The sequence below is a fragment of the Gavia stellata genome, chromosome 1 (assembly GCF_030936135.1).
Source record: "Gavia stellata isolate bGavSte3 chromosome 1, bGavSte3.hap2, whole genome shotgun sequence".
NCBI lineage: Eukaryota > Metazoa > Chordata > Aves > Gaviiformes > Gaviidae > Gavia > Gavia stellata.
The window spans coordinates 67,214,059-67,229,719 of NC_082594.1; the positions used below are offsets into that span (position 1 = coordinate 67,214,059).

The 15,661-nt window shown below is 41.1% G+C and overlaps 1 protein-coding gene across 1 annotated transcript in view; it reads left to right on the forward strand.

Moving 5' to 3' along the window:
* The window catches only part of TMEM255B (transmembrane protein 255B), a 75,136-nt gene that overhangs the window by 18,226 nt on the left and 41,249 nt on the right, over positions 1-15,661 (forward strand). Inside the window, exon 4 of the mRNA XM_059825132.1 lies at positions 12,108-12,197. Coding sequence (XP_059681115.1) covers positions 12,108-12,197 — 90 coding nt within the window. The remainder of the gene's footprint in view (positions 1-12,107; positions 12,198-15,661) is intronic.

Sequence of the window (15,661 nt, forward strand, 5' to 3'; positions counted from 1 at the left end):
ATACAGCAACATCTTATTAGCTGGTAAGATCAAGCAACTTACTCTTTGAAAGCATCTTCCTGCTCTCTTATGCCTAGCTGTTAGACCCCTGTAATGCGGTGCCCTTTGGAGGCATCTTGTTCTCTCCTTAGGCTGTGCAAGGAGCCTTGAAGAGTGATTTAGGCTAGGCTCTGGAGTTTTAGATAGCTGAAGTGTGGAAGAAGAATCCCATGTTCAGTGACAATTATATTTCTCTGCTATAATAATGAGGAGATTACAAAAGATATCATACTACAACTCCACCCAGTTTTGAGTTTAGAGCAGAGCAGCCTATGTATAGACTGTCCAGGCTCCTGTTATTCTATAAACATGGTGCAGTCTTGGGTATTAGCCGCCTTATTTGGCAGGAATCAGCTTTGTGACCCCTTTTAAATCCTTTTTGGGAAGGATTTTGAATGTGGTCCCTCCATGGTAGGTGTGGGAAATCTGCATTATTCCTTGTAATGAAGGAGAATATTCAGCAAAGTCATGGATAGAAGCAAGACAAATAACTGGAGATGTTTTGAAGGCTCAGTTATTTCAGCTGAAAAGGAGGAGGACAGTTCTGTGTCTGTGGGTATGAAAGCACCATCCCAAGTGACGGCAAGTGAAATTAAAAGAAGAAAATTTTATGGGCAATAAAAATCTAAACAGTTGAAAAGTCATTTATAATTTATTTTCATTAGTATAATATGAAAGAAATTTTGCTGCTATTAGTATGATGTATTCCATGAATGAAGGACCAAGTAAAATATTTGGGATTTTTTTTAATGCAGTTCTTTGACCTTGTGCATTTAAAGTGAGGATTTCCAATTTATAATAAATATAAATATCCACTGACACAAAAAGGCCTTCCTTTCTCCTCTTCCCTTCTTTGCTCCTTCCTCTGTCTTGCCGACTCCTTCTCCTCTTCCTTGCCCCAGCCAAAAATAGTTTCCACTGTATTAGTGAGTGAAAAGGTTCATAGCCAAGTGAGCATCAGACATAGCAAAAGTAACTGGTGGGCCTGCATGGATGAGAGTAGAGAGGAGTCTGTGGGAGGAGGGAACAGGACTTGTCCTTTTTGCTAGTAATAAAGTGTTATATCAATTCACTATGCTGTGAAACCATCATCTAAGTGCTGTCAGTGCGTTAAATGCCTGAAGTTAAATAGCCTGAATTTCCCCATAGTGTCTTGAGAACTTTCAAGTTCAGGGACTCAAAGACAAAAATAGATGCTCTCACTGTGTGAATTACCAAAGGAAGTGTGGGGGATGTTTCAGCTCTTCTCTGCCTAGTTCCTTATGCATCAGCATTTCACGTCATGTATCTACAGGTCTATGCTTTCAGATTTTACCAATGCAGATTCATCAGGTAGTCATGCAAATATTTATTTATATGTAAATATTATAGTACATAAATCTGCTATGATACTATAACCATATAATATATAACATGTACTATATGTTCACACATCTATATGTATTTAGAGCTGATGTGCTGGCAAATACCTGGCATAATGACCAAAAAGTCTATGCCACTATGCCACTGACACAATGTCTTTATTGTGCAAAGTACTTTTTGCACTCTTTATAGATGACTCTGCCAGGATGGTTTAGCTAGTAAAGCTGTAATGGGAAGTACAGTCAGGCCTGTAGTAGTCTTTCTGTTCCATCAGCAGGGCTGTGTCTGTCTGACATACCTAGAAAGATGCCTCCAGGTACATCCAGCTGCAGCCTAGCACAGTAGTTCTTTCCCTCTCATACAACCCTGTGCTGGCCTTTTGGTTGTACCAGTCCCAGGTCTTACCCACCCCAGATTGCCCAGCTTGTGACACAACACAGCATTAGCTCAGTCTCAGATAAGAAACTACCATGTTTTCACTGTTATAATTGGTAGAAAGAAATGGGAAATTTATTACAAAGGAAAAAAATTAGGAAAGAGAGACTTCGGCTTCTATTTGAAGAGCTTTCTTGGCAACCAGAATGACTTCAGTTTGCTTCTGGAAGCTTAAATTCTGTAGAAACAGAAGGGAGATAGATAGATCGATAGATTCATACATATATAGGTATGAAAATATGCATGCACCAGCACAACTTGTTTTCGACACTCCAGTCTTTAAAGACTGGCACTGTTCTTTTGAGTCAGAGTCTGAAGCCACCAATTCAATTTAAGTCCTCAATCTTATTAAGTGGAAGTCTTTTGGGATGTGGTTCCTTTAAGATCTGAGCTTGGAAACAGCACACAGAATTAAGTGCGTAACAGGACACTTTTTAACTGCTAGTTTGTTTTCTTGTGTTTATGTAATGAAAGCATTACTGTCACACAGCTGAAAACAAAAGTAAACTTTATGACCCATGAAATGTGTTTGTGGAACAATAAAAAAATCGATTACTCTCCCTAGCAAGCAGGAGCAGGGGATAAAAAGTCTCAGTAAGGAATCTGGGATAAGTGCTTATGTGCGCTCGGTGGAGAAGGTGAGGTGGGGTGTGCCCTGTGAAAAGGACAGGTGGTTTCCGATCCTCTTTTTGAAGAATGAGATAAAATTAAATGGATGAGTATCCCTGTCAGCCAGATACAATCTTCCACACTCTGCAGGTAGAACTTCACTACATGAAAGCTTGTAATTTAATTGTAATGCATTTCTGATAAAGAGTGTGTGTTTCTTGAGAAAGCAATGCAGTCACTGTGATGTGAAAGAGGATTTGTAAAGACATTAACAGACTTTGGTGTAAAAAAAGTTCCTGCTGCTAAAACAATGTCAGCTGTAGTAGTCTTGATCTATGTCAATTCCACCATTTTTTACCAGGAAGCATAAACATTTATGACACATGGTATGCTGCTAATTTCTGGTTTATTGTTCGCATACTGCTCTGAACAGCTGCCTCTGTTTAAGTGATGAAATGAGCTTGTTCCATTTTAATCAATAAAAGAGCATCCATGAAAGGAAGTATGTGGTGGATTCCTCTAATGTCAGCACTGCTGATCAGTGAATCTAAATTTATGTTTCACTTTTGTCCCCTTTCCTTTTAATGCTGTATTTAGTTTTTGCTTCTTGATTGTATTTGTTATCCTTAAATCTGTAATAATTTTTAACCATTCTTAGATAAGTGCTTTTGTTGATGTTTGCAAGCGGGAATTCTTACCAGTTTGGAGTGCTTACTGGACTAAGGCTTGCTTAGGCTGGTTCCAAACCCATTAGCATTTCTCCAGCTGTGAAATCCAGCTGATTTTTTTTTTTCTTTTTTTGTGTAACATCACTCCTTCTTCATCAAATCTCAGGCATCCTTCTATTCTTCCACATTACCCCCCTCCCTCCCTTGCAAGTCCCAGGCAAATGACTGAAGGAAAGTTCTGAAGTGGAGAACAGAAAGAACAAATGAGAACAGCCAACATCAAGGGAATGAAAGAAGTATTGACAAGATGTTGGTTTTGGCAGCACAGATACTTCTCATCTAGGTTCCCTCTATAGCCAGCTGAAACAAAGACAGATACCATCAGAAGGTAATTCATCCCATTCTACAGTAGGTGTAGAAGGTATTTGGATGTGTCTGGCTCTCCGTTGACTACAGAGGGGCACAGATAGCCACCTGAGATAAACACATTTTAAGTAGCTGGAGTTATGTATGATGAAATCTACCCCTTAGGAGAATTTTCTTAGCAGCTTCACCACATACAAAACACCACTCTTGGTGCCACTCAGCAGCCTGGATAAGAACTACCACTTCACTTTGAAATGGAGCACCACAATCCTTTCAGAAATACGTACTGAGGCTTCACACCCTGTACTTCTACTGAGCAGAGCTTAGCTGATGCCCAAATACAGGCTCATCTGCTTTCTGAAGGCGTTTTTGGTATCCCCTCATTCTATACTTATATCTGCACAAATGAGTCAAGTCATGAAGATATAATAGCAAATGCTCCAATAATTTTGGTCTCAAAAGTAATCTGGAATCAGTTCATGTGATTTGTCATAGAATGCAGCAACGCACCCCTGTGAAATAAAAAGCTAAGAACCACACAGATGTAAAAAGATGAAAATGAATGAAAAAGTACATTGCCAAAAGACAGCTCTTGAAAGAAAGTAATAATTTCAGGGTGCCAACTCTGATTCTGAAGGTGACTTTGGAATAGGGAGACAAGGACTCGCAAAACCAGGAGAAGATGGCCAGAGAGCAGTGTTGCCTGTAAAAGCACGCTACATCTGAATCGCCCTGGGAAGCCTCAGTGCCCCTCTACCTACCATTAAAAAGCTGAAACAGGGGGAAAGGGGTTGATCATGTAGTCAGCACCCTATTTAATGGGCTGAAAGAAAGGTAGAGCAGCTATTTAAACAAATCTCTTTAAAAGCAGCTAAAACATGGGTGGAGCAGAGCATATATGTTGCACCTCCTCGAACTAGAGAGGGTCAGCCATTAGGGTAGTTGTATCAGCTCAGACTAGGGAGAAAATACAGCAGTGCTGTTTGAACAAGGTGAGTGAAGCTGAGACGCAGTGCTGCTAGAAGGAAATCAGTGACTGTGGTAATGGTTACTGGCATATGAACAGGGGTCCTCAGATGCTGTGGGGGCTTAAAAGACCACCGATAATAAAACTAACCCTGCCCCAGGAAATTAAAAAAGAAACACTTTCTTAGGTTGTCTTCTGTTTCTTGTCTTGGAAAATGTGAATCAAATACAGTTCAGTCTTTCTTCTAACTTCATTTTAGTAACATCTGCTGGACTCCAGTAGTGGAACTCTAAGACTCTCCCAAACTCCCAGGGGACCTGACAGTGCATCATCAGTGGTGACAATTTTAACTGAGTCAAGACAAGCATTTATTCATCAGTGAATGAATTATCTTATGTTCATTTACACATATATCAAATTTATTCTCTGATTGCAATGTAACAGTGATTCCAGTTTTGATGTCTAAGTGCAGAGAAACTGCTTGATATAAGTTATTTCATTCAGTAGGTTGGTCATTATATTAAAGATTTGCTCATAAAACAATTTGAAATAATTTCCTGGCTGTTTTAGGTCTGGTTTTGTAGCTAATATTAGATTATGAGAGAAGAAAGAATATATTAATCAGGTAACCTTTCTCAGTAACTTTGTTTCATGTTTCATAATGGCTATTGATTTAATTCCCACCATTCTTTCATTGCTTGAAGATAAAAAAAAACAGGAAAATTCATCTTTATTTCGTACAGTATCTTTCACAGAAACTGTATCTTCAAATGCTTTTTAGAAAAAAAGACAAGATAAATTACAGAAAGAGTAGTGCAAAGTGAATTGGTATAAATTAAGGATTAATGCTCGAGAGAGCATTTCTAGAGGGTGAAATCAACTGAGAGACCTAGACTAGGGAACTATCAGAGTTAACATCTGAGGTGATCGTGCCCCTGTACTTGGCACTGGTGAGGCCACACCTCGAATCCTGTGTTCAGTTTTGGGCCCCTCACTACAAGAAGGACATTGAGGTGCTGGAGTACGTCCAGAGAAGGGCGACAAAGCTGGTGAGGGGTCTGGAGCACAAGTCTTATGAGGAGCGGCTGAGGGAACTGGGGTTGTTTAGTCTGCAGAGGAGGAGGCTGAGGGGAGACCTCATCGCTCTCTACAATTACCTGAAAGGGGGTTGCAGAGAGGTGGGTGTTGGCCTCTTCTCCCAAGTGACTAGCGACAGGACTAGAGGAAATGGCCTCAAGTTGCGTCAGGGGAGGTTTAGACTGGATATTAGGAAAAATTTCTTTACTGAGAGAGTGGTGAAACACTGGACCAGGCTGCCCAGGGAGGTGGTGGAGTCACCCTCACTGGAGGTATTCAAGGAACGTGTGGACGAGGCATTGTGGGACATGGTTTAATGGTCATGGTGGTGTTGGTTGATGGTTGGACTTGATGATCTTACAGGTCTTTTCCAACCTTAGTGATTCTGTGATTCTGTGAACATACAGTGTTTTTATTTGGACAGTACAATGTTAAGGCAAAATGTTTCCATGCCACTTTTCTAGATGACTGGAGTTGCAAAAGAGTTAAGCTGCTGTACTCAACACCTGTGAAAATGGCACAGCCGTTGCTAGCTGGCAGGGAGGGGGGAAGGAGGACGGGAGAGATGCTCTGTGTGTGGATGGCTGGGGAAGCCTTGGGAGGAGTTTAACAACAAGGGTACTAAGGGGCAGTTTTGAACCATGGGCTTTCAAGCCCTAAAGAGGAATGGCGAGCAAAGATGGCTGTGTGAGCCACCTCCTGTTGTGGGACCCAGCACACCCATCACGCACCCCTGGGCATGTGTCGATGTGATCAAATGCTAATTTCCCCCATCTCCATAACTAACTGTCGCAGCAAATAGTGCAAGTAAAGTTCCCAATAACTCAAGAAGTCTGTTTACAGGACCATTAAGAAACAGTCCCTCTCCTAAAGATCTCTGTGTGTGCCTGAAGGAGCTGGAGTAAGCAGACTCAGAACCTGCGCTCCCTTTCTTGTCTTACTCAACTGTGCTGCATAAGCCCTCTTGGGTTGGGGAGAGCTGGGACCATTAAGTCACCCTGTTGCACATTTCCTGCCTATGGGCACTTCTGCAGTCCCTTGCCCTTTTGAGTAGCCTAATTGATGAATTATCTGCAAAAGTTGATCATCAACACAACTGGAAGAGAAAAAGAGAAAGCAATATGCATTAACTATGCCTACATATGATAGAAATTAACTCTTGAGTATCTAAGGTGTAACAAAAGATATTGTGAATTCTGCCTTTCACCATTCTGCCCTTCAGGATGTGGGGCGTGAAAAAAAGAGAAATTTTCTGAATGAAAATGTGACCTTTATTTTGAAAGTGGATTTTGATCCTGTTTTTTCTCCTTGCCATAATAACTGATACTGATAGCTCTCATGTGGTTTCTGTATTCTTTCCCAACATTTATTTATCTAATTAATTCTGCCTTTTTATGCATGTGAGGTTGCTTAAATTTCTCATGGGACCTCTCCCCTGCCTGTGTTACACCAACTGGCCTTTTCATGTTGCTATTTTCCCTAGTTATCCCTGACATGATACTGGAAAACAGCAGACTTCTTCACAGGCAGTAGAACAAAAGTCTCCTTGATCACAAACAGCAAAATAACCCCAGTCCTTATCATTTATTCATTATGGCTAAAACCTAGATTTTACTTTGATAATCCCTAGGAGTGCAACTTACATGAAATAGGTGAGACAACCTCATAGTTGCTGCTAACGCTTCCACCTCCTTCCCTCCTGCCTTGGCCATGTGGCCCCATCCTCTCCTTTGCACTGGGTCTGGTGCTGGTCTCTCCTTACAGTTATCTGATTTAACTCATTTGGGGGAACGAGCAGCTTTCTGCCTAGTGAGTGGATTGCCCTGGCTTGCTGTGTATTTGGGCAGGCACAGGAGCTGGTATGCAGGGACGCAGCCCTTTGGGAGAGAGAGCAGGAGAGGGCTGGACAGCAGGGAACCAAGCTAAGGACAGGAGAGCAAGACGCCGTTTCAGATGGCCGCGAGCAGTCACACAGACTGAGCTTTATGCCCTGAGGTGCCTTTAACAACAGGGAGAGGGAAGAAAATCTGAGTCAAAGATCTGTGTTGTTGCTGATAATATTCAACAACGTGTGTATGACTGGACTTGCTGAATTCAACAGTGATGATACTGCGGAAAGGCTGTAGATTTCTGACCTGGTCACTTGATCTAAACACAAGACTTGATTTGAACACCTGACAACATCATGTGTGCAGCACCTATGTCTGAAGGCCTTCCTGGTAATATAGCTATCTGCTGCGGGCATTGGCTATGTTATTAGGTGTATTACAGTCAGAAGCAAGTTATGTGTTTATGCATGGGATCCCAGCACCAACCCCTGTCTTCCTGAGCTGTGCCAAAACTGGTGCTCTTAAAACCAAGAAACATTTAGTGTTTATTTTACTTCCCTGCTTTATCTGGAAACCAGTCTAGGAAATAGTTCTTCAGGCATAGGTTGGGCAGTCATAAAAGTCTTTCATCATTACGAATTCATGTCATTGTAACTAGTGCTATGACTGGAATTGGCATTAATGAATAACGAACATGATATAATCCTATCTCCTGTGGTGTGACAACCCTCCAGCAGAGCCTCAATTACAGCAGTGCTATAACTGAAGAACCGACCTTTGGAAAGAAGAAGTTGGCAGGCCATAAATTGTGAAGCACATTACCTGGTATAGTGAGAAACCTCCTGATTATCCCAGTTGTGAAAACCAATGTAGTAGGAGCCTTGCCTGAGCTTAATTTTCATCACAGCAGCAAAATTTCTGTCCCAAGGGTAGGGGAAAAAAGTGGCCGTTGTGGGAGGGGAAGGGGCCACACAGGAGAGGACTTTCCAAATTAGAGAAAATTAACTCACAATTTAAAGTACTTTTATACCATCCCACCTCGCAAGACAGGCAGCATTTAGTTGATAGCAGCATCTGAAATGCAATGCAATGGGTTTAATTGTCTTAATTTTGCAGGCTATTAATCTACAGCCCTGCTGATGTGCCATGGTAACAGATGCAGCTCCTGGTTGAGATTGTGCCAGGGGTGGAAAGTCATTCTCTGTTTTGGATTTCTCATACAGTTTTTGTAAACTTCTGCTCTTACATCTTCATCCTCAGCGTACTAAAAAAGTGGAGCAGATTTATTTAACCCTATATTAAGTTCTGAGGTTGGAGACATAGGGAAATCAAACCAGTTACAAGGCCCACAGAATTAAACTGTATTTTGGGGAATGTAGTATTAGGGGCAGCCTACAACAAACTGCCCCATGCTTTTCTTTTCCAAATACGTTTGCTTGAGCCTTTGTGGGCATTAAAAGGGCTTTACAAACCCGTGGCATAACATTTACACAGCCTTTTGCAAAGATTTCACTTTCCAGAGCAAAATGTATTGGATGATAGTGTTACTCAATTTACATTGATGAGGGCATTTGTGATTCTTCCTCTGCCTGGAAAAAAAATCCCAGAGAGACTTGATGAACAGCACAATGCTTGGAGTCACTGGAGGTTGTGCAATACAAAAGTAGCCATTTAGCATGGGCAAAGTGAATCTGTTAGATAGAATGTAATTTACATCTGATACCGAGGTTATTTCGAAAACAAAAATCCATGCATTTTCTAAAGTCTCAGATCTACTTAGTCTAAATCAAGAGAATGAGGCATCTCACACAGCATCTGGTGCTAGAAAAGACTGTCATTATCTGAGCAGTGGTGCCTTTTGACTGAGAACAGGTAAGGGCTAAATTAGAGCCATGAGGAAACCAGGTATGTGCAAGAACAGGGACCTGGAGCCTAGCAAGCCTCGCAGAGGTGCTTCAGTTAATACCATGTGCAAAAGTCCCTCATTCTAAGTGCTATTTTGGTCTCCCATTTGCTAAAACACCTCTGTTAAACAACTGGCTTTTGGGTTTGATTGTTAGGCCCACACAGTAGTCTTCACTGTTTAATAACTGGCTTTGTGGTTCCCTTGTAAATAACCAAATTATTGTATTCTGTACCAGAACCAGGAGTAAACCCATTCTGATAATAACAGCTGTAGAGGAGCCTGGCTGCAGAGCAATGGAACAGCAAGAGCAAAACTGTTTCTTGAATAACTGTTAAAATATGTTGTTAAAAATAATTAATAGTTTTCTTGACAAAACATACTGCTATTAAAAATGGAGATGATGATGATGATCATGTGATGGATCAGTATTTACTTTTTTAAAAGTGCTATTTCTTTTACCTATCAACAAAAATTCTCTATGTTTAAATGAACTGGGCTGCTTTTCTTTCTTGACAGTGCTAGGCTTGTGAACTCACAAATCCAGCAATCACTTACCACTCAGGAAAATTAGCTTTTGAATTTACAACAGCTCTTCATTTGGCTGTCTCTGCTGCGAGTTTTAGAAGTAATGAATTTTGTTCTTTGTTTATGTGTTTCTCGCATTCTCAATAAACAATGGGAGGTTTGAGAAAGAATATAAATCTGTAATTTTATTTTAAAGATTTCTTTGTGTTGTTCTTGTATTATTTCTTCTTTTGTCATTCTAATACATATATAAGTCAATTTAAGTCATAAGAACCCCTGAGTGTAACATTCTGCCACTTCAGCATAGTAATAAATATTTCTTCGGTCAAGAAATGATCCTCTTCATTTTGAAGGGACCCCTCGCTGAAGTAGTTGCTAGTAGGCATGGACAGGAACAGCAGACTCTGGCTGACAACCTTTGACTTGTACACAACTGCTTGAATGGGTAGAGGATCACCAACATGACAGTGTAAAATCAACTCCATAGCTCCTGTCTACAATTTACTGTACACCTTTATATGTGGTCTCTTATAGCTATATGGTGAAACTGAAAGGCCAGCATACTCATTAGGTGATTTAAGCTGTCTCCATGAGTGGAAAACATTGGTTTGGGGATTGTGGATCATCAATAAGTTGCTCATGTGTGAAATGAAAAGCCACCTTGAGGTCAGCTTCCAGTAAATTCATCTTGAACTCAGGCAGTTTGGAAACACTTGTCTAAGCCCACTAGTTAGTTGATTGACTGCTATGACTTGAAAAACAAGATAGAGGTATCAGACAATAAAGACTTAATCTGAACTTTTGAACACTGCTGCTTTTTCAAATAAAGGGATCAAGGTCTGTAGCAAATGCAGCTGCCAAAGGGCAGCACAGCCCGCTGGTCTGCAGTGATAATAGCTCTCTACAAGGAGCCCACAGCTTTCTTGACCTGATCAGTTGCATGCCAAGATCTTTAGACAACCAGACCTGTCATCCTGGAGAGCCAAGGGATAGCGGAAGTTGAAGGGTGATGCAGCCAACAGTGCTTTCTTAGGGTTTCTGCCTCCTTACGGCAGGATGGAGCTGGCTGCAGGGAGAATGCAGCAGGTTCCCACGATCAGCCAGTACCCAGCCACTTCTGCATCCCCCTTTCCTCCCCAAGCTGAGGATTCAGATTACACAGCAATCCCTGTGGCAGTGCTGGGTCGCCTCTGATTACATGGTCTAAGAGCCATGACCTAATGAGAGATTAAAAGAGTGTATCAGAAAGCATTTGAAAGCTGTGATTCTTCTGCTTTTAAGTTGTACTTTTTGCTGATTCCCTGAGAGCTCTTATATCCAAATGTTTGATATTGCTTTGACCTGTGTGTCCAACGCTATGGGCTTATAAGGCTGTAATTTCTTACTTGCCCAATATAATTTTTTTTTGAGGAAGTCACCAATGCTGTGTCCCCTGTTGACACTATTGACATTCTACTGTTCTTAGCCTAACATAAGCTAAAGAGTCTGTTTTTCAAGTGGGTTTGTGATGCCTTATAAATTTTACATATGGGAAAGCAGTATTTAGGTAATGCAGATATGGATTTTATATAGGCAAAAGGGATATATGAACTGTGTGGATGTAATTTTGGTAATCTATACCTGGGCATTTCTGAAATACATGTTTTGAAGGAGCAATTAATGTCTAGGCTGGTGGGCTAACAAAGACAGTGTGCTGTCTGTGCTGCAGCTGGGACATGTACTGAGTTCTGCTGTGCTCTGCCATGCCCACTCTGAGACTGAGGGCAGGCTGGGACCCCCAACAAAGGCAGGGGCCAAGGCAGCACACCCCAGCCCTTCCAGAGGTACCAGTCCTATGAGTCTGATGTTGTTGTTACCATAAGCTATTTGGGATGATAAAAGCTTTCTGAGAGTTCTCGGGCTAGCTATTAACTTACTACAATGTCTTTATCTGTATGTGTGAACTACTACCACTGTAGTAAAGCTCTAGAGATTGATGTGTGCCAAAAGGAACATGGCTTTTTGCCATGCTCCCTGGGGACACCACTGCTGTTTTATTAAATAAGTTGATTTAGAAGAAATCACCATTGAATTTAATAACTCTTACAGCTGACCTAATTTTCCATAGAAAGATTTAAGCTTTTCTAGTAGACTTGATGGTATGTCAACTCAGCATCAAGAATTTCTGCCTTTTTTCTAGTGCATGACTGGCATCCTGCCACACTGGTGTAAAGTGAATTACAGCAGGGGGAACTGTCATTTAAGAATACTAGAAAAGTTAATGTAATAGTTAAACTTAAAGACTTATATTGAAAATATTACTCAATCTGTTTTTCTTTTTTCAGTTAGTAGCCTCCATCGTGTTTATCAGCTTTGGCGTGGTAGCAGCATTCTGTTGTGCAATAGTTGATGGAGTGTTTGCAGCACGACATATAGTAAGTACAGTGATTTTCTGTCATCTTTCATTTTTGATTACTTATGTCATTTCTAGCAGGAAAGCATTTTCTTTTGGTTTATGTTTAGCAGTGTATTAGATTTTTTTATAGTTCTCCTTGTTGGAGAAATGTCTTTTGGCAAAAAATTTGCAGGAAAGCCCATTATGCCAATACTCAGAGATGGTGCCAACTGCTTATTCACCTCTCAGGGAGTTCCAAATACAGAGGTGATGTAAAATGATGTAATGAAAAGTGTGCTAAAATGCATACGTGCTTAGGAAAAGGAAGACACTTCAGCCACCACCAGCATTTATTTCCTTTTGCACAAAGGCTTTGTGGGCACAGTCGGGATTTGGAATGCACCAGATGGCAATGAGCACCAGAAGTCCCCATGGGATCTTTAGAGGGAGGTGGATTGCAACAGCACAAAGGCTACATTTTGTTGGAGCAAAGACAGCAGAGGAAGTGGCAGGCTTTGGTTAGACATAGTGTGAAGGGGGAACCTACTGAGTGACAAACAACCCAAAATTCACCATCCACCAGCCATCAAAGGGTGAGTGGGTCATTTAACCAGAGCAACCAGAGCAACCCAGTCCTCCTTCTTCCCCCAAACCTATTTCCATCTCTGCTTCAAAAGGACATTTATAGACATTCACAGTACTGCAGCTGCAGTAGTGTTACTAGTAGTTCATTACTGTCTATGAGTGCCTAGGAGTCTTTCTCATGACCTTCTTATCTAAGCACTAGACAAACTTAGAAGAAAGTTTTTTTTATTTTGGCTCACAGTGTTCAAATTAAAATATTAGACAAAAAGGATCAATAGAAGAACAAGACAGGCTGAGTTGTAGGGTCATTTGAACATGCCAGTTTACATGTTAGATACGTGTTGTTTGCTGTTCTATCTTTTGTGATAGAATACCTAAAAATCAATCTAAACACAACCTTTTAATTGAGCTTTGATTTCCAAAAGCATCAGGAAATATTTAGTTTAATATTTAATATTTAATATTGTTTTAATAGATGCTATAACTCAGATGTAGTATGCTACATAATACAGCAAGCATGATGGTATGTGACCCCCTCACTGCTATGAAATATCATGGGCCTGCTCATCTTTCTGCTTATGTTCATTGAGGGGCAGCGTAACACCACTGGCATCAGTAGAACTCTACTTAATTTTCTGTTAGCCAATGCACCAGAATAGTTAGGCTTTGGAACACTTGGAGCATAAAGCTCTAAACTGATTTCTTTTTTACTGTTATTGAAGAGGACTTTAAACAAAATGTGGGCTTCAGAACCTCACATGCATTGCACAAGGAAGGAGGCATCTATTGGTATAAACAATGTGAGCAGGACTAAACACTCTGGATTGTAATCATGTTTTGTGCTATACAAACCCTGCATGATGCTGAAGTGGCCTGCTCTTACTTGGATTAGCCCTGCTGTTGCCCTGGATGACACCCGGTATAACTTTGTCTCTGATTAGCGTAAGCCCAGGGAGCCTTTCTGTGGGAGCTGCTGAAAAGAGGAGGGGAGCAGGTTCCTGTTTAGGTTTCCTGCTCCTGAAAATTCGGTGGTTGTGCCCCAGAAAACCATTGCCACTTATTCAAATATTGGACCTGTCTCCTAATTTCCCAGGAACCAGACTTATTTTTGTCCTGCTTTGATGTGATTATTAAGAAGTGTTCAGATGGCACTTATACAGTCTTACACCTTACAACTGCAATGCCACCGTGCAGCCACAGCCCTCCACTGCTGAGGTTAGACACGGTGTCGCTTTCTCTGAGACGAGTTACTGTGTCACAGAACAATGTGTACGCTCAATCTCAAACACAGAGACAGGCATTGCCCCTGTCATCTTTCTAGGTGTTTCCTTTATCAGTTTGCACTCTTTTGGCTTTAAGTTCCTTTCACATGTTACTTAGGTTTTCTAGAAACGACACTGCTTCCTATCTAAATCAAACAACAGTATTGTATTAGAATGTTATTATACCATCTGAAGAAGCAGCATCTTATACGTAATACCTAGAGTTTATATTCGCCTCCTCTTTATTGTAGCATAAATAGCTGCGTGGCATTGCTTGCTGTCATGGCATGCCTTTATGTGTCGTTACGGACTAAAAGTGATTCAGTTCATTGTAGTGCTCTCTAGGGAGAGAGTGGGCAAGCGAGTTGTTGTGGGAGAGCACCAAGGCACAAAGTCGTTGCACTCACCCACAAAGAAAGCATCTTACAATCTTGGGTGCAGTTCTGTGTCTGGTTCAGTCAATGACTGGGTATGACCACATCATCTGTGCAGATGGGGCTGGTCACCATCCAGACATCCCTCAGAGTGCTAGGGATGTACAACTCAATGACATGAGCCTGCTTCAGTCACGGCATGACATACTTCATGGAAATCCGTTTCCAGCTGTTTGGCCTGAGTTTTGTTTATCACATCTGTCTCTTCTGGTCTACTTCATGTATTACAGAACAAAGAAATACTTAGTAGTACCATTTGTTGGAAAACTAATTTGCGTGTCAGCATGGTCACACTCACTTCACCTCGTTCTCCTCCTCTGTCTAGTAACCTTCAAAAGAAGGTGTCGTGCAGACTACAGTGTCATTGCCACTGTGTTACGTCCCCTTTGTGTCACAGCTAATTTCCTTCAGGGAGAGCAATAACATCACCTTCAGTCCATTCTCCACCGGCCAGTACCAGCCATTTTCAGACCTGTGTTGTGCTGTTGCTACTTTGGCCACTGCCTTTTGGGGATAACTGCTGGAGAATCAGACTAAACTGTCCTCTGTTCAGGGAAAGGACAAACTGCTGGCATGTCAGAGCAGGTGCCCAGTCTACACTAAAGCTATAAGGTTTTTGTGAGGAGGAGTTGGGCAGCATTCACTTTTCTGTCTCCAGTATCAGGGTGCTGATACCAAGGCTCCATGTCCCTTTTCTCCTGGAGGGAGAAGTACTAGCTGAAGCCAAGCAGGCTTCAGACCGTCAACAAATACAACATCCTTCACATCAATTTGGAGTAAGAAATGTCTCCTGTTTTTAATTTTACTTTTAACTTCATTCGAGTTGGGAGAGATGTGACGAGGACAAATCATGTTATTATACATTTTTCTTAGTGTGTGCCTGCTGTGGAATGTAGACTATTACTGTTGCACATTTTCTCCTGCTCTTGTAAAACTGTGGATAGAATAATAAAATACTTTCTCGGTTTTATTTTCTTCCCAAGAAGGCATAAAATTGACAAAAATTCTTCCAGGAAAGGGATGTATTTCAGAAAAGCGATATTTAAATTATTTAAAACTCATTTCAAAACACTTTGCTTAATAGAAAGCTCTGGAGCACAGCACTTACAAAATTAAGAACACTGAAGGAAAAGTAGCTTGATTTAAAATAACGGTACCTTATTTAAAAAATAATGCAGATGTAATTTACTGTGTAAATTTAATGTCACCATTGGTCCTTTCAG